Raw genomic sequence first — 20,344 nt, forward strand, 5'->3', positions numbered from 1 at the left:
GAGCAATTGAACACTATTATCACCAAATTCAAATGTCGTTTTATCAACAAAAAATATGAGAGGGCATTTGCATACATACCAAACAATTCTCATTTTTTTACATATCTAACACCTAAACATTCATATTTACATACATATCATTCAAATCTTTAACATCACATCAAAAATACACCATCATTATCTTTTTAAAAGTGAAATACACCTTTTCATGCATAAGTTTATGACACCAAGATGTTATAAGTGTAAATATCAAACCTTGGGTATTAGACATGTAAATACATAAGAATTGTGTGGTATGTATGTTTCCCAAATCTTCATGGATAACAAGTTCCAACATCTAATAAAAAGGTAAGTTATTCACAGAGCAGGCAGTAATAGTAAAGACAAACAACAAATACAATAAAAGACATACCAAACCAATGGCAACACCTTTTGAAGATAAAGCATCCAGCAAAGAAGAAACACCGGGAAGAACTTCCAGGCCTTCCCCAATGTTTTGGGCATGCTCCTTAGCATATTCAATCATCCTTGATTTCAGGTCAGGTAGTCTTTCTGAGGCTACCTAAATATCAGATCAATCATTTAGAGTCCGTGTGTATATATATATATATATGTGTGTATATATCTGTGTGTGTGTGTGTGTGTGTGTGTGTTCAGATTAGACTCTGCTCAGACTACTCTAAGAAACACGAAGGTACAATGATCCTGATTCATAGAAACTGCGTTGAGATTATTAGGCCAGCACAACCATCTTTTTTATGAATCAGTGAGCTCCTTAAAGGACAGAGGAAAATTGACTTTCAATTAATGCAAAAAAAAAAAAGGCAAACCATATATAAAGTGCGGGGATTACATATATTATTTGAATGACAAAAGTGTCAAAATGGTTATATGACTCTTTGCAGAGAGTGATTTTAGTTCCAAAATTTATAAAAGTGTCAATTTAGTCCTTAGACCTTTTCAATATGAGTTAAAATAGTCCACAATGAGCACTATTTTATCCCCTATTAAAAATAGTCTGACCATTAATTTATCACTTTCATAAATTTCGGGAATAAAATGACCCAATCTGAATAGTCAGTGAATTATTTTGACACTTTACTCCTATTTACCTATACACCATGATACCAGAGAAAAACCCTAAACACGACAGGAATAATAATATTATAGCTAAAATTAAAAAGGTTACGACAAATACTACTCAAAACAGGAAATAAACGACAACAAACACAAATAACATCCTCGAGGCGATGACTGAGGGGTGGGATGTTAGGGCAGGACTGCTGCACGTAGGTTGGACAGCAGCCTGCGGGCTGTCCTGGCAATCGATGGATGGCCAGAAGGCTGATAGCAGCCGAGGAGGGACTTAGAAGGACAGTTGTTGGTTTGGGGGAGGATTGAGGCTGACGGGTTGGGAATTCCAGTAAATACAGGGCATTGGAAGTGGGGTGGGGTTTACGCGATTGCCTGTGTGGGGATTATGGGATTGGCTTGGTAGTGCAGGGGGACTTGCAAACTGACCTGTATAGTGGATGGGGGTTCACTGGAGCGGATGGGGCAGCAGCAAAGCTACAGGTGAGACCTGCTGCAGGAGATGGGAAGGCCACCTGCTGGGTAACGTAAGAAAAGAGTGGAAACAGGGGGTGCAGGGGGGAGGGCGGTGGTTGGGGGTGGGAAGGGTGGCAGGGACAAGGAAGCCGTGGAAAACCTGCAAGCGGCAAGGAAGGGAGATGGAGGTGGACGTCGGGGAAGATAAAACATCTCCGGAGAAAAGGATACAGCTGAAGCATCACCCAAACCGTCGGATACATGCCTCGAGGGGAAACTAAGACATCGGCGGCTGTCCTCATAAATCTGAAATCAGAAATAACATAAAACTGAAAACCTAGACAGTAAACATAATAGGAGATAGGCAGGAAATGAATATAGAAAGGAGGGAAATTTCTAACCAAATGAAAAGAGGAAGGAGGGTGATATGCCTCGGAACCAAATCAGCGAAGAAACCACGATGAAAGATCAATAGATAGGTGGGAAAACTCAAACAAGGGCTAATATTACAAAAATCAAAGGAAAACAAGCAAGATACAAGAGTGATCTACTTTTTGAGAGGTAAATCGTCTTTCCCACACCACTTCGCTAGGAACACCACACAAATAAAGAAAATAGCAGCCAAACAAAAACATGCATAAAAGAAAACAAACTCTAGATTCCCCCTAAGAGAATCCTCCCATAGCATTTGAAAACTTTCTTTTCCCGTTTTTCCTCCAAACCTCCTCTAATTTCGCCTTCTTGAATATGTGATTATGCCCCCAGTGGATCACACCCCCTCCTTTTCTTCCTCCGAGCCTCGCCCGGACCCCTCACCTTCTTCCTGCGACATAGGCAGGCCCAGCTATGGGTCGATAGGGTTGAAATCGGCCAGTCCCTTCTGGACCGGCAACCGTCTAGGCGTATTGAGTGTAACATTACTCTCCTTCTACAAAAGTATCTTGTCCTCAAGATGTAAAAATGAAAATTTCTTATGGATCACCTCGTACGACTCCCATATTGCTTCATGGTCTGACAGTCATTTCCATTTAACCAATGCCTCATTCGCTCCCCTTACTCGGCACACTCCTTCAATCTCTAATGGCTTCATAATCACCTTTAAGTCCTCCATTAGCGTCAAAGGTAGTGTAGATGAGGGTGTGTGATCTCCAATCGCTCGTCTTAGTTGGGATACATGGAAGACCTATCACGGATGATGGCGGTAACCTCAAACGGTAGGCCACTGCCCCGATGCGTGTTATTACCTCATAAGGCCCAATACATCTCGGTGACAGTTTCTCGCTCCTCTTTCTGACCAATGTCTTTTATCGGTAGGGCCTTAGAGTCAAGTAAACCATGTCCCCTGGTTCGAATTGCACCCTTTTCCTAAGTCCATCCGCTTTCCACTTCATGATTTGTTGAGCACTCAGAAAATGCACATTGAGCTTTGTTAGTATCCTGTCTCTCTCCTCCAATTACTGATCAATGTTGGATATCGATGTAGTGTTATGCCTAAAATGTATCAAATGAGGCGGATCCAAACAATAAAATATCTTGAAAGGGGTTGTTTGTGCTGCGGTGTGGTACAAAATATTATACCAATATTTGACTCTAGCAATCCACTTAGCCCATAACTTCGATGTATCAGATACAAAACAATGCAAGTATGTCTCCACAGTCCTGTTGACCACCTCTGCCTGCCCATCTGTTTAGGGATGATATGCGGTGCTACTTTTAAGGACTATCCCTGAAAACCTAAATAGCTCTTTTCAGAAGTGGCTGAGGAACAGATTGTCCATATCTGATACAATCAATTCCGACACCCCGTGCAAATTAACTACTTCCCGGATAAGGATAAACACCACCGCGACTGAGACCGCAACGTAGGGATGTCGTAAGGGAATGAAATGTGCATACTTAAATGATCCACGACCACCATAATCACCGTAAACCCTTCTGACCATGGCAACCCTGCAATAAAATCCATCATCACTTCTTCACAAACCTTCTTCGGTAATGCTAATGGTTGTAAAAACCCCTTAGTGTCGTGGCCAAGTACTTGTGTCGCTGGAGCACATCACATTTTTTCATAATGTCCTCCACGTCTCTGCACATCACCACAAAAATAAAGCTCTGTCGTCAGACGACTATAGGTTTTTTGCACCCCTGAATGTCCCCTGACAGCACTGTCATGAAACACTTACAATAATCTAAGAACATACTCTTACGACTTAGGTAGCATGAGTAACCCCTGGTGGACCAGCTGTTGTTCCCTCAATGCATATCCTGGATGACTGTTCAGATCCTATAGTAATTTTAGCCCCAATTTTCCTTGGCCCATTAAACCATTTGCTCTCTTGCCTCAAGGCCTCCCAATTTAGGCCAAGGGTACCGATAGGGCCATCAATTGGGGTTCCTCAAACCCTTATTGACAGTGCGTCAGCTGTTTATTCTTCAATCCTTGGCCAGTACTGAATCTCCAAATCATACCCAGTAGCTTGGATACCCATCTTTGATGCTCCTAACTCACCACCCGCTACGCCAGAAGATACTTTAAACTCCTATGATCTGTCTTGACCAAGAATTGTCATCCCAATAAGTAGGGCCTCCACTTCTGAATGGCCAAGACAATTGCCATCAATTCTCATTCATATATTGACTTTAGTCTCGCTTTGTCTGTAAGAACCTGGCTGAAGTAGGCAATCGACCCCTAATCCTGCATGAGCACTGCTCTCAATCCGTACCCTGACACATTTGTCTCCACCATGAATGATTTATTGCAATCTAAAGTGCTAATACCAGTACGTTTGTCATAGCCTTCTTCAGTTGTTCGAAGGTCTGTGTTGTTACTTCTCCCCATTTGAAACTGTCTTTCTTCAAATACTTTGTCAGTGGTTATGCTATCGTGTCATAACCTCTCACGAACTTCCAGTAGTATCCGGTGAGACCCAGAAATCCTCTCAACTCCTTAAAATTCATTGGTAAGGGTCAATCAACCATAGTTTCAATCTTAGGTTGATCCATTGCTACACCTGTTCCGGTCACCAAATGTCCTAAGTACCCCACCCGCAACTATGCAAAAGAACATTTCTTCATGCTATACAATTGGAGCTCCCTTAACATCTCCAAGACTGTTCTTAGGTGCCCCACATGCTCTATCTCTGTATTGTTGTAGACCAAAATGTCCTCAAAGAAAACCAGAATAAATTTCCAGAAATAATGTTCAAAACCCTATTCATGAGGGACTGAAATGTCGTCGGGGCGTTGGTGAGGCCAAACAACATTACTAAGAACTCTTAATGTCCCTCATATGTCCTGAAAGCTGTCTTGTGCACATCCGCTGGATTTATGTTGATCTGGTGATAACCCGACTTGAGATCAATTTTTGGAAACATGACCGCCCCATAAAGCTCATTCAGTAACTCATCAATCACAAGAATAAGAAACTTTTTTAACACTGTTTCTTTGTTCAAAGCTCGTAGTCCACGCAGAATCTCCAACTACCATCTTTTTTAATCATCAATAGAATGAAACTGGAAAATGGGCTCTGACTATTTCAGATAATCCCCGCCTCAAGCACCTCTCATATCAGCTTCTCGATCTCATCCTTCTAAATCTGGGGGCACCTACATGGTCTGGCGCTGATGAGAAAAACACCATCCATCAATGTAATAGCGTGCTCATGCTCCCTCGGAGGAAGTAACCGGCTTGGCTGTTGAAAGACATTCGTAAACTGTTGTAGGAGCTGCTAGACCCGTTCTAGAAACTCTGTCAACTCTGAATCGTGAATCTCCTCAATGCTCTCTAACTTCACCAAGTAACCAAGCCCGCTCCGCAAATCGACTTAACCATGGTTTTGAGCAACATCATGGTTTTGCATAAACCAGCATCCCCTCTCAATATCACCATTCGAACCTCCACTTGGAGCTTCATCGTCAAGGACTTTCAATCCACCTTCATCTCTCACAATGTTCGCAGTCACTTAATCTCCAAAATCACATATGTGTTGCCCAAATCTAAAGAAAGGAAGATCCACCACCTGTAGACCATATAGTGTCAGAATCGCCCCTTACAAATTCCCGACTTTTCTCCGCCTTACCTGTCCCATCATGACCCTGAAGCTCCTCCCTGTAGTCATCAGCTTCAACCCTAGCTTCTCCACAACCTAATTTGAGATAAATTTGTGTGGCCCCGCAATCCATCAACACCACAATCGATTGTTCCCCAATCCATCCCCTCACTTTCATGGTGTGATTTGGGTTAAATCTCACTACCGAATTGAGGGAAACCTGCACTACATCCAAATGCAGATGTTCCTCCTCCGCTACTTCCTCTTTTGATTCCTCACTCTGTATCCTTCTCCTAAACCAAAAGAACTAAAGGGCGTGCTCCTTGCAACGATGTCCTGAGACGTATTTCTCATCACAACGGTAGCACAATCAATTGGCTCTTTTGTTATGCACTTCTACATCTGTGAGGCATTTGAAATTACCCCCGAGTCGAGGTCTTGTACTCTTCTCCTTCAACGTTTCTTTCTGAAATGACACCATCTGCGTCCTCAGTGTTGTGGTTGTCACAGTGCTTTTGTAGAATCCCCAGGTGTTGTCGCCTCTACCGATCTTCATCACCTGTTTCTTATCCTTCATCATCCAGGCGAGCTCCATCATTTCCGTCAGTCCAGGGGCGGATGGCTGCTCTTATGAAGGGCTTTAGTCCTTTCAAGAAATTCCCTTCCAGTCTTGTTGCAGAAATCCACCTCAACCTCCCTGATAAGAGCTCGAACTTCTCTCAAAATTTCATAATTGTCCCCTCCCGAGTCAGAGCATATAATTGCTAGTATAGGTCTCCTTCTCGAATAGCACGGAAACGCTCCAACAAACAATCCTTAAACTACTCCCATGAGTGCATCGGATACATTGTTTCAATCCACTGGAACCACGCTAAAGTCTTCCCCTCCAAGCATAATCTTGCTGTCATGAGCTTCTCTTCCTCAGTCAACCAGCTGATTGCAAAGTATCGCTCCACTCGGTACACTCATCCATGTGCATCCTCCCCTTCAAAGATTGGCATTTTCAATTTACCGACCCTTGCATCTCCACCCCAACCTCCTCTTCCCCTGGTATTTACCCCCATGTATCTAGGGTGGAACTCCCTCCTTCAATCATAGGCATAACCCACTCCCTATTCCCTCATTCCTTCATCATGCTCATTCGTGCACCTTCCACCACCCTTTCTCCAATTTTCGGCCCATCCACCTCCATCGAAAGTCTTCACTCCCCCTCCTCTCGAAACGCTCTTCTAGGTAGATGATGTCTTCTTCATTGTCTTCTCGCTCGATCTCCTTTCCTTTTGACCTGGCTAAGGATTCCCTGATCAACCCTTGGTTTGGGTTTGCAATTGGAGCGGTCGCATGACCTTAGATTGCATCTTCATGAGCATTTTCATCATCTCCCACATTTCTCATATGCATCAAATCTATCATTCATTCAACTTTCAATAGAAGAAAATCTGTACTCCATGGTAACAAACATTTCTTCCATTTCTGATCGGATTTGCTCTACCTCTCCTTCTAGCACATCAACTCTATTTGTTCTCATCCCACTAAGATCTATGCTCTAAGACCAATTTGATACGCCTCATATCCAAAATCAGCTAGCAAACTATGATAAAACGACAATAGATAGGTGGAAAAACACAAACAAGAGATGCTCTTACAAAAATCAGAGGAAAACAAGCAAGATACAATGTAGATCTACTTTTCAAGAGGTAGATCGCCCAGACGTCGCTAGGAACACCACAGAAAGAAAAAAAACAACAGTCAAACAAAAACATGGATGAAAGAAAACAAAACCTAGGTTCCCCTCGCTAAAAGAATCTCCCCACAGCATTTGAAAATTTTCCTTTCCCGCTTTCCCCCAAACCTCCTCTAATTTCTCCTCCTTGAATATGTGTATATGGCCCAAGTGGACCCCACCTCTTCTTTCCTTCCTCTGCGCCTCGCCCGAATCCCTCCACTTCTTCCCACAACAAAGGTCGGCTCGCCTGTGGGTCGGCTAGGTTGCAATCGGCTGGTCCCTCCTGAACTAGCACCTGCCTGGGCATACTGAGCATAACAGAGAGGTCGATTCACCCCCCCCTTCTCAATTGTACCGGTTTGGGCCAAATCAGTTCAACTTCTGGAGGAAAACTCCCGTGTCATTCTCCCGAGGTTGGGGGAGCTTGAACCTCATTCGTTGAAGTTTTTGGGTCCTCATGTTATTGCGGTAAGTTCTCTGTTAAGTCGATCATGTCGGTGTAGTCATTCCACAACACATTCTGGTATAATAGGTAGTCATCATCTTTTGGCACATCTTGAGCGGGAGCTGCATATAGAGGCGGGTTCTTGCAATGCAGCTCTTGAGTCCTTACATTTGAAATCTTCTCCTTCCACTTATCGTGTCTAGCATGCGGTGGTTCAGTAATAAGTGTGTGAGGAGAACTCGGTTTTGGGATGAAATCTATGGCAAGCCGCGCCACTCTCACTGGCACCTCAACAGGAGAAACCTCCTCCCCACAGATAGGATATGGATCCTATCGCAGAATTTTCATCTCCATCAAGCTCCTCGGGCCCTCTACAAAGTTGGGGTTCATCTCTTCCGTCTGGACATCTGACGAGGTGTCTATGTTGACCTGAAAGTAACCTATGAATATTTCCATGTAATGTTCTTAAAAGGACATACAATTATCTCATTTCTGACATGTTGGACCTCCCTCTTTCGGGCAACTCAGGAGGGGGTCTATACATATGAAAAATATGCACTCGCTTATCGGTGGTGAACCTATATCTAATGTCGGCTCATCGAACTCATAACCCTTGTAGACATCCAAGGTCGTTCTTGTTGATGTTCCTCTCACCGTCTGCAGGATGTTAGCTCGAGGCACCATAATCTCATGCTCTGATGGGCTGCCCATTACCTTAGAGTCACTACCTTGTAGATCAGTGACTATTACCTCTATTGGAACGACTATCTCACGGTCAACTGGATTTGGTGACGTCTCTTCTTCGCTAGCTGCAAGTGGAGAATCCTCTCAGAAGTCTTCATCTTCTTTTTGATCATCGTTCATCTCTTCAACTAGAAGCTGGTACTCTAGGTTTATGTCCTTACCGTCTTCAATGTCTGCGTGTCTTTACCCAACTTTTCAAAAACTCCTTCCTCGGTGAAGTAGATCACACCCCTGATTATGCAATCTGCCTTAACATGTTCAAATTTGTGGCACTTGCCATATTTTCTAGCTGTTACCGACTTGCGGATTGGTTTCGCTGGATAGCAGCCAGGAGGAGTCGCTTGATGTTGTGGTCTTTCCACGTCGAAAGCTAGAGTTTGCAACTTTCGGCGGTAGTAAGTTAGTGTGAACTGGCGTTGTGTTTCCCCCTTCATCTTCCTATCTTCCCGTCCCCCAATTCGACCTTTCGGATCATGATCGAGTGTAGCCTCCCATTGGATTTCATCTTCAATGTCCAACGTCGGCTGATCTCTCGCCGTATCTCCTCCCGAGTAGACCCAGACATGTATCTTATTAATGGGATGGCTAAGGTTTAGGGTTGGGAGGTGAAAGATGACACATGAGACTAACTGAAGGTGCATAAAATTTCATTTGGGATTCCTGATGTTGGGTGGTTCAGAGTAGGAAAGAAAATTGTCCAGTTGGAGGGTAAAGCGGACGCTAGGGAACCCTATAATAAGCCTAGGATTGAGCTAGCTATAATATCAAATGATACCAGATAAAAACCCTAATCACGACAGAAATAATAATATTATAACTGAAATTCAAAAGGTTACAACAAACACTCATCAAAACAGGAAATAAACGACAACAAACACTCATCAAAACAGGAAATAAAAGACAACTAACACAAATAACACCCTCGAGGTGATGACTAAAGGGTGGGCCATTAGGGCAGGACTGCTGGGCGTAGGTCGGACAGCAATCTGCGGGCTGTCCTGGCCTGGCGGCAGCAATCGGCGGATGGCCAGAAGGCTGATAGTAGCTGAGGAGGGACTTGTAAGAACAGTTGTTTGTTTGGGGAAGGATTGGGACTGACGGGTCGGGAATTCCAGCAAATACTGGGCTTTGGATGGGGGGCTGGCAGGGGTTACAGGATTGGCTGGTTGAAGGAAGAGGGGTTCGGGAATGGGTTTGTGGTGGAGGGGGGATTGCAGGCTGACTGTATATTGGATGGGAGTTAACAGGAGCGGCTGGGGCAACAGCAAAACTGCGGGTGGGATCTGCTACAGGAGACGGGAGGGCCACCTGCTGGGGAACAGGAGAAAAGGGTGGAAATGCGGGCTGCGGCAGGGAAAACTGCAAGCAGCAAGGAGGGGAGATAGAGAAAACGTCAAGGAAGATAAATCACCACCGGGAATAGGGATACAACCAGAGCACCACTCTAACAGTCGGATACAGTCCTTGAAAGGAAACAAGGATGCTGGTGGCTGCCCTCACAAATCAGAAATCAGCAATAACACAAAACTGAAAGCCATAAAGCGAACACGCATATAAATAGGAGATAAATAGGCAGGAAACAAAGATAGAAATGGGAGAAATTTCCCGCCAAATAAGAAGAGGAAGAAGGGTCGGTTCAGGCCCCCTCTAAACTGAACTGGTTTGAGCCAAATCGATTCAGCTTTTGGAGGAAAAGCTCCGTGTCAAACCATTAATTGGGCACTGCATACGAGGTTTCTCTGTTTTCCATAGATCGTAAACCTGATTAAGGGGCCTTAAAAATGATCAAGGGAACCTAATGGTTGAGGTACTCACAAATAATCCTTTTTTTTCTGAGGAAGATAGAATAGAGAAGTGAAAATATAATCCTCTTCTAAGAGACCATAAATATATATATTAATTAGCTGCTTTGAAACAAAAATGGTACAAGACAATCACCCTAAGGAATAAAAAATATTGCGTTACTTCCTCGAATATTCATTGCAGTAGAGAGAGTTTAAGACCTTAGCGTGCGCAAAAACCCACACGTGCACAAATAAGTATAAATGTTTTTTAGTATAAATGGGTTTCTCTGTTCTAATCACATAATTTTGACTATAAATCTAAAGAAGACAAGATTTCAAAGTCATTTTTAAAGCTTCTAACCCAAAAACTCAAGTGATTTGAGATTTTAAATGTGTCAAATCCATTCTTGATCAGATGAATTTTCTATATCATACCAGTTCCCTATATTTTATATTTTCAGACGTTAAAATCTACAATTGCCTCGGTTGTCAAAAGATTTTAGAAATAGAATAATAATTTATAGAGAATTCCCAAAGCATACCTACTATCTAAATGCAAATATGGATCTCCTCTTGAAGCTATGAACCAAGGTATTTTCCATTAAATAAAAATTCACCTTTCAGTAAGGTCTATAAATTCTTTTAGGTGAACATTGCTAAAAAAAATAAACTTAAATTGCTCTAAAAGATCACCATCAGATGTCTCATTGGCCTACAAGTGTCAAAATCGAGTTCAAAATATAAAAAAATAGTGTCGGAGGATCCCATAGTGCCCAGAGAAGGCCTATACAGACTCCAAAATGATGCCAACTCACCAGTCACTGACCATGCGACCTGTATACATCATGTGGGGTGGTCCGGATGGAGGGTAACCATTCTGATGCTTTTACACTTTTTTTTTTTTTACCTTCTGGCCTTAACCATTCTGATGCTTTTACACTTTTTTTTTTTTTTTGACCTTCTGACATTCAAATTTTACAATTTTCAAATTCCTTAAAAATTCTTTCTTTTAATCCTAACTCATCTCAAATCTTATAAATAATCCTCATAAGATATAGGGTAGATAATGATTTTTCAGAAGAATTCAGCAGCACTAACCATACGATGGTCACTCTAGAAGCCTCACAATAATTACATGTTTAATAAGGCCATACCCAGTAATAAATCAGTATTTTTAATCAATAAGAGACAAAAAATCATTAATCCAATAAGTTTTCAAGGAAATAATAAGAAAGCAAAAATCTTTCGGGAACATTCTATTGCAGATAAATTGATAACATGAAAACTGCACGATAATTTTAAGATAAAACAAATTATAAAATGTTGCAGTTTCCAGTAATTGTAATTCTGTTTAAGGATTCAACATTTTTATTACTATTTCCAAAACATCTACACAATTTCAAACTTTAAATAGGCTCAACAAGGTCCTAGCAAAAATTTATCTTAGCATCAGCCACAAAATATTTTGCATATGGATTCAATCATGACGGATAGCAGTAGTTTCCTAATATAAGGTCAGGCACAAAAATAAATGCATTTCATATCTCTAACACTGAATCTCTAAATAAAAAATCAAAATTAATTGAAGCACCTCACATAATAAATGACTACACAGAAATAGTAACTTGAGCTGAACTGCAATAATTATATAAAAATAATTAAAAAAAGGGGTTTAACATACATACCACACAATTCTTGTAAATTTACATATCTAACACCTAAATATTCATATTTACATGCATACTAGTCAAATCTTTAGCATCACATCAAGTATACCACAATCACAACCTTATGCACCAAGGTGCTATAAGGGTAAATATCAACTTTGAGTGTTAGATATGTAAATACATAAGAATTGTGTGGCATGCATGTAAATTTCCGAAGAAAAAAAACAAGATTGGAGCTGCCTACATCAGAAGGTATGCCATAATGCACAAGCGTGTTGACAAGTATAAGAGGATCCGTTTGACCATGGTGCTGCAAATATAAAGAACAAAGAAGCAAAATAAAATGTTAGAGATGAAGTACGTGTTGATAGTACATTGCTGTGAAATCATGTGCAAAGAAATTAATTCATATTTTAAGAACAAATAACTAATACAAAAAGTACCCATAAATTAAGCTTCAACCAATTTTTAATATTCTTAAAGCACCCTGTTCTCGAAAAGCCAGTAATCCAAAACAAAAAGTATGACTTCTCTGCTAAAACTTAAAGTGGAATTTACAGACATAGCACCCAATTCTTATGCATTTACTTATCTCATGCCCAAGCTTTGATTTTTACACCTAAAGCACCTTTCCCTATGTATGAAAAGGTGGAAATAGTGTAATCCACCTTTTCAAACATAGGTTAGGGTGCTCAGGGTGTAAAAATCAAAGTTTGGGTGTGAGATACGTCCATGCATAAGAATTAAATGTTATGTATGTAAATTTCCGAAATTTAAAATAGTTTGTGGATTCAACAGATTTGGAATGAAAAAAATATGATATGCTAGGTACCAAACAGGAACTTATCAGAATTAACATGAGTGTTGCAATTTCCAAAACCAAAAGGATATGCACTTTCCAGTCTAGAAAAAAATGAATAGCTTTCTTGAATAACTACAATAAAAAATAAAAAATAAAATTAAAATTAAAGAAAAAATAGCTTTATAGTTCAGCCAGGTAATAATCATTACATTTGTTTAAGTGGAGTAACAGATAATCATAAATTAGTCCAACTAAACTTTTTCATACATTATTTAGCAGTTTTTTTTCTACCATTCTCCTAGATAACTGATAACCATCAGGAGCAAGAAAAACATTGCCTTCAAATTATAATACTAGCAGGATAGTGATTGGTGGAAAGCAAAATATGTAACATTTTAGGTTGATGGTAGGATAAGCAGGGAACGGTTAGCTGCATCATTCGAAACAAATAAATAAATTAAGAGAGAAAATAGAATATGAACTTCAAGAATTTCTTTAATGAGAATTTCAATAAATAAATTTCTTTGATGAGCAAGACGAACAAAAGCTTCAAGCATTTGAAATGATCAGAAGATAAATTAGAGTAATAAATTCAAACAAGTGAGATTATAAAGCTTTTCCGTTCAAGATGAGATGCCTTTTGCAATGAGAGAATTAAGGGAGATGATGAACTGGTGTCCCTAATAAATCAATTTACTAAAAATAGTTAAGGCTAGAGTCTTAAAGACAATGTATTCTTATTGTAACGTTTCACGTTGTTGTCATGTACATTATATTATTATAAAAGAAATGGGTATACTGTTTTGCGACTTTGTTTTCATTCTCATGAAGCCATAGAGGAAGTGCATGCCCCCATATAAACTTTTTTGCTGCACTTTTCGCACAAATTAAATTTTTCGTATACTAAAGTTTAGGAAAAGAAATAAATAGAATAGCATCATTGAACGAAGCCTAAGAGAAAATCAATTGACTGCGAATAATCATTTTAGCTTAAACTTCAAGAGGAATGGAAATAGTCAATGTTGTCATAGTTATAAAAGAATCGAACTCAATAGTCATAAAATGAAATTATGGAGGAAAGTGTTGCAATATGGCTTTAGAAAAATCACATCAATATCAAGAAACTCAGAAGGGTTTTATACAAAGGATATCTAGCATGGAAGCATTTTTTGTGTTACGAAAACTAATAAGCATCCAAAAGGCAATAAAAAGATCTTCATATGATTTAGTACCATAAAAGTTGATTGGTTGACACTGTGGAGAAAATGTTTGTGTAAAACATGACTGGCAATCTAAGGAACTTCAAGGCCAATACAAGAAGGCGCTTGATCAACTAGTTAGATATCTTTTTTATTGTTTTATTTTATTAGCTATATACATTAGAAGTTGATCAACTTTGGTTATTGCCAATTCTATCTTTTGAGTAGAGGCAATATTTGTAATTATGACATGAATGCCCTCCGACATAAGAATCATTCTCTTTATAAGCAAATTGATGATTATGAATGCAAATGTTCCTTTCATTTAGTCTCTCCTTATCTCCTATTGATCTATCTTCTCTCTTCCCCCAACTCCCTCCCTCCCTCCTCCCTCCCCCCTCACCCCTCGCCCCTCCACATATATTTAGACCTATGTGCCACCAAAACCACCAAATCACTACCTCAGTTATCATCATCCTAATGTAAGGAAGAATCAAAGCTTTGTAGTGTGTTGCATTAATTTGGTATTAGAGCACCACCCTCTTTATGTTGTATTGATATGTATTACAGCATGGTTAATCCTTTTTCTTGATTTCCTGCAGCTAATCCCATCAGCTACAGCATTATTGCTCGCCATTGAACACGAGTCACATATTTTACCAGCAGCTACACTCTCCACAATCCACCACTAGAAATTCCACTCTTTATCAGTTAAAAAATATCCTAATTTCAGTGGATTTGCAGTAATTTTCGTCCGCTAGTAAAATCCACTTTGAAAATGCTTTCTAGCACATAGTGAAACGATATGAAAATATTTCAGATGGATTTTCCATCATAAAGTGTTCAATTAAAAGCTGTATCAATTTTTTTAAAACATATATCTAATTGGTGTAAGAATATATATATATTATAATTGGTGTAAGTATATATATATATATATATATATATATATATATTGATCTATTTGTTGAAGAACACAGTTAGCAAATACAGAGAAATGATGTCTGCTTCCTTCTAATTATTCAAAGACATTTGTCGAGTAACTAGATATCTTCTTTCCTAAGCTTTGTCCAAGTGTCCAAAACCATTGTTTCTTTCTTATGAATTACGACTGTCACGGCACACACCTTGTGTTATTTAATTCTCAGAAGGCAATCAGTTGTCACCTCATGCTAGAAAAGATACACATATATTAAAGAAATTCCAACTCCGGCAGCTTCGATCAATTGCTCTGAGCATCAGGAAACCCAAAAAGATCATACCCAGTTAAAACTCGCAGCAGCTTTTTCCCCAATTTGTCCGTTTCAATGGAGCAAGATGAGGATGATGAACAATTAAACCGAAACAATGGAATGCAAGATCCATTACAGAGAGCAAAGGTTGGGGGCCAGTACGGGCGAGTGAGGGTACCTGGATGGCGTCGATGCTGATGTCTTCGAGGCCGAAGATTTGGAAGAAGGCGTGAGAGAAAGCTTGACGGTGGAGTCGGTTGGAAGAGTTTCCAGTACTCTTGATCAGAGTGCCGTCCACATCAAACGTCACCATTACTCGCTTCATCTTCTTCTCTTCTTCCCCCATTCCTCCTCCCTCTCTCCCCCGCTCTCTCCCTCTCTCTCTCTCTCTCTGGGATTCTTCTCGCTACTAGCACTGTGGCCCAGCCCGTTCGTAAGATTCTTGATGTATACAGTAGGGACGGTAAAAGGAAAGAAAAGCAACAACTGGTGGTGTTGTTTGATTCATTTATTAAGCAGAGAATTCAAATACCGACAAATATTTTTGACCTTATTTTGTAAACGAATCGTATATTAATAATAATTTTTTGTTTGTATCCGCTTGATTTGACTTCAAATATTTAAATAACTAATAATTAATATTAAATAATATTTTTATTTATTAAATTTTATATTATATTTGAATAATATATTTATACATTAAACAATTAGGGCTGTCTGTTTGGAGGACAAGATTGTAAGTCTCTCCCAAATTTTGAACACACGATTCTACGTCTCGCTCAAATTTGGAGGACATGATCGTAAGTCTCGCCCAGCTAGTCTGATCCTCTTCATTTCAATATTAGAGTTGATAAATCTAATAATTTTGAAATAAATATCAAAATCACTCCTCGTAGGAACTAGAGTTGACAAGCTTTTGATTGACATCAGCTCACTGCAGAACTAATGTCATACCTCACGCCAATATGGAAATGACCTAAGTCATCTGTCACATGGTTTGACCAAAAAACTCCATAAAATAGTGGTTATGACTGGAGCATCTGACCCAGTGTTTGTTGCTAAATGACTTCATTATACTATGGTTACTATTGAAGCTTGTATGTTCTCAAACTGTTTATTGCTCTTTAGGTTATGAAACATAAGAGTGTATTTGATTTGACACAAAGCATTGTATAAGTTAAAGTGGACTTAAATTTAACCCCTTAGACAAACATCCACCAGACATCTACAAAAATCCATTGGACGACGTAACCCACTATTGGTTTGGTTGCTGACAATAATTAGTCAGCTTGGGCCCACTACCTCTCCTGACTAAGTGGATCAAAAACCACGATGACAGTTGATGGAGTCATAGGATTTTGATCGGGTTTGTCATATTCCCCTACCATATGCTTTAAAGTTCAAATGATAGAGACTACAATTGAAAATGTATGTATGTTGCTACTATACATTAAATATTCAACTCTAAATGCCTTGTATTAATTGAAAATGCTCTCATATTATCTGGAGGGGTAATTAACCATAAGGGTTAATTTCTATTGGAAACCTTGAACCCCAAATCAAATAGTCTTTGCAAAATGAGGGTGAAATCTCTGGGTAATATCTTATCTACTATTTTATCTGCCTTTTGAAAAAGTTAATCCTTTAACCTCTCTTAAAAAAAAAAATAAATATTTTTTGGAGCTCACAAACTTGTTTACAACCGTAATAGTTTGACTGAGGAAATGAAATATTTTGTTATTTTGCTATTTTGTCTCTTTTTTAACTATTTCAGACGATTTTATAATTTTTTTTTTTCCCGTAAATTGCTAAACATTTAGCGCTTAAGTTATTAGTATGGTTAATTTTGTTCTTTGTCAAGTCCATGTTCTTTTATCATCGGATGAGGAAAGAGTAAGTCCTTTTTATTTATTAACATATTTTTTTAGTTGAATTTTAGTGATCATTTGGTTAAAAATTAATGATTAGAATATACTTTAAAATCTACTAATTTGAGAAAAAATTTCTAAGAACTTTACAGATTTTATAAGAATTGATACACCTAGAAGAAATTTCTATCACGCGTCATTAATCTCGAGATAACTTTTTTAGCAAAAAAAAATGTTGAATCTTCGATTAAAAGTCATCCAGAACCCACTTTAACAAACTTATAGTCACATTGAGCAGCTCGGCGAGACGGACCATCGATAACAAAATTGATCCAATCTGAGTCAAATCAAGCCGAGATCAAGCCTTTAAACAACTTTTAGATGCTTCTCGGGCATATTTGAAAGATCAAATGCATATTGAATCTAATAAGCCAATAATTGAATGGAGTGTGTCGATAAGATGAGTCCAACGAGGCCAAGATCATAAAATTCTGACATTAATTAGATACTCAAATGTCCATTAACCACCTTCTGATTGAGAGAATCTCTCTAGATCGTCTGATCAGAATGATTCATATTAATTTATTCATTGCAAACGGAATTCTATAAATAGAGTCATACCATTCTCTTTAAAAAGGGAGAAAGAGCTTGAGGTCTGAAGAAGACTGAAGCATGAAGAAGCTAAAGTTGCCTCTACTCGTATAGTCACAAACTACTACCGAACATCATCGATCACTACTCGCTAGCCGTTGTCAATCACCATCGGTCGCTGCCCACTCCTTGCGATGAAGCACTGTGCGAAGCAACAACTGACGTCACAAAGTTATGAAGCAATGTGCGAAGCAGAACATCATCCCGAACATCGGGCTGACCTAAAGAAAGTGCAACAAAGCATGTTGAAGATGATGTAACGACGTGCCTCACATATGCTCCTGTAGGTCCCTCACATACGCTCGTGTAGGTCCCCACTCTGGCCCCCGCGACATATGAAAGTCATTACAACTCACCACTACGATCTAAGTAGTCTACAGCTTGTGCAACTCCCGACTCCAGCCCTTGCGGCTTATAGACGTCAGTACAACTCACCTCTACAACTTACATGACCAACAATGACCCACATGGTTCACAGCTCGTTCAACTCCCAACTCCAGTCCATGTGGCCTACGGACGTCTTTACAACTCACCACTACGGTCTACATGACCAACTATGACCTACGTGGTCCACAGTCCTTGCAACCTACGAACTTTATTATTACTCATCACTATGACATACATGACCAAGTACGCCCTATGTGATCAATAGTTAGTGCAACTCTGACTTCGGTCCTTACAACCCACATATGTCTTCACGACCACCATTATGGCCTATACAATCTACGTTGTCCACAACACCGTATTACAACCTCTATGACCAACTAACACTCCTGAAGCAATCATTTATGACCCACCTGAATAACTACTGTCATGATTTTCAACTACAACTTCTATGATAAGCTGGTGTTACAACCACCATCTACAACAGTTACGAAAAACTACCACCCCCGCGACAATCGACTATGGCCCCTGCAATCTACTGTCGCCAGGAAATACAACCAGATTGCAGATATACAACTTCATAATTTTATGTCCCTAATTCAAGAGATGAATTGACATGTGTACTCATCATTCATATTGGATTATTTCAAATGGGCTAGACCCCACGATCTTTTCCCATTTCCCCTTGTCACTAAAAAAATCGAGGTGTCACCTCCTGCTTTCTTTTTTTTAATTACCTGAGTGTGCGTTAATTATTCATACAATGCTAAAATAATAAATAATCATTACACTACCGCAACGAAGCTTCTAATACACATCAAGAATTGTTTGTCTTCTAAGAGCTTAAGTTGATTGTAGTTCATAGGTTTACAATGACATTGGAGTTAAGAGTATATATTAATTTAATGTTTTACAATTTTGTCTAGAATTAGTTTAAGTTTAATACAAATTTTAATTAATAGTCTATATATTATTTTGCTGAATTTACATGCATACCACACAATTCTTGTGCATGTACACATCAACATCCAAACATTGATATTTACATGCACAGGACTCAAATCTTTAAAATCACATAAGAAAATCACTATTACTTATTTTTTAAAAGTGCAATACACCTTTTCAAACATAAATTTATCAGACCAAAATGTCATGCATCTGATTATCATGTGCATGTAAATTTCTCTACTATTTTGCTTCATAAATTATCCTCAATAAAGAAGAAGATGACCACTTACACAACTGCTGTTCACACACAATTTCATAAAGCATCAAACATATAGCTGACTGAATAGCCTTCTTATCTCAGAAAGTAGAGTATAAAAGCCTTTTATTTTCCCAAACAATAAGATTCGGGGCTTCAGCAGAAGCTGCAGAGAAAATACAGGTTTGATCGGAGGAATTGGAGTCGGTAAAAAACATATGAAGAGCAGCTACTGCTTGAGCTGAAGCTTTTTAATTGATTCAATCTGCTTGGCAGGATTTAATCCCTTTGGACAGGCGTGTACACAGTTCTTTATGGTATGGCACCGATACAGTTTAAATTCATCATTAATGGCATCCAGACGTTCCTTTGTATACTGGTCGCGGCTGTCTTGAATCCATCTGGAACACAATAGATAAAAATATATATACATGTATGTGGTTTTAAGATATACTATAGGCAATCAATGATTAACTTAAACCAAACTGATTTTAGGAAGTTTTACATACATACCCTTAAATTTCTATGTATTTATACATCTAACTCATAAATGCCATTTTTTACAGACACGCGCGGCGCGCGTGCGCGCGCGCACACACACATATATATACACACACACTGTTAGAAAACAAGAGAGACAAAAAGGTGGCTAGGGTTTTTGTCAATGATTCCCAAAATCTCATTACAAGAGTATATATATATGTACAATCAGGAAAAGACAAAACTATCCTTAATTGATAGAGAAATAGAAATACAAAACTATATTTAACATCCCCCCTCAAACTCACGATGCATCGAGGAGAATCATCGAGAGTTTGCTAATCAAAAAACAAAAACGTTGAGTGGAATGCGATTTCGTAAACACGTCAGCAAGTTGCATGGAGGAAGAAATATAGGGTAAGGTGATGGTGCCATGCTGAAAATGATGACGAGTGAAATGACAATCAATCTCAATATGTTTGGTGCGCTCATGAAACACTGAGTTGCGGGCAATTTGTATAACACTTTTGTTATCACAGTACATAGGAGTGGGGCTAGAGAA

The 20,344-nt window shown here is 39.2% G+C and overlaps 3 protein-coding genes across 3 annotated transcripts in view; all 3 read right to left on the reverse strand.

Annotated features, from left to right (window-relative positions):
* Positions 1-15,646, reverse strand: part of LOC110021073 (putative pyrophosphatase PpaX) — a 40,120-nt gene extending 24,474 nt beyond the window's left edge. The window contains exons 1-3 of the mRNA XM_020719409.1: positions 15,374-15,646; positions 12,207-12,272; positions 413-562 (exon numbers count right to left, since the gene is read on the reverse strand). Of these exons, the coding sequence (XP_020575068.1) occupies positions 413-562; positions 12,207-12,272; positions 15,374-15,541 (384 nt within the window). The 5' untranslated portion in view covers positions 15,542-15,646. The remainder of the gene's footprint in view (positions 1-412; positions 563-12,206; positions 12,273-15,373) is intronic.
* Positions 15,647-19,529: 3,883 nt separating this feature from the next.
* The window catches only part of LOC110027519 (succinate dehydrogenase [ubiquinone] iron-sulfur subunit 1, mitochondrial-like), a 9,302-nt gene continuing 8,487 nt past the window's right edge, over positions 19,530-20,344 (reverse strand). The window contains exon 2 of the mRNA XM_020728993.1: positions 19,530-19,703. Coding sequence (XP_020584652.1) covers positions 19,532-19,703 — 172 coding nt within the window. The 3' untranslated portion in view covers positions 19,530-19,531. The remainder of the gene's footprint in view (positions 19,704-20,344) is intronic.
* Positions 19,624-20,344, reverse strand: part of LOC110027527 (aminoacyl tRNA synthase complex-interacting multifunctional protein 1) — a 28,212-nt gene continuing 27,491 nt past the window's right edge. The window contains exon 4 of the mRNA XM_020729004.1: positions 19,624-19,703. The gene's annotated coding sequence lies outside the window, so the exon portion shown is untranslated. The remainder of the gene's footprint in view (positions 19,704-20,344) is intronic.

Source organism: Phalaenopsis equestris, unplaced genomic scaffold (genome assembly GCF_001263595.1).
Source record: "Phalaenopsis equestris unplaced genomic scaffold, ASM126359v1 Scaffold000002, whole genome shotgun sequence".
Classification (NCBI taxonomy): Eukaryota; Viridiplantae; Streptophyta; class Magnoliopsida; order Asparagales; family Orchidaceae; genus Phalaenopsis; species Phalaenopsis equestris.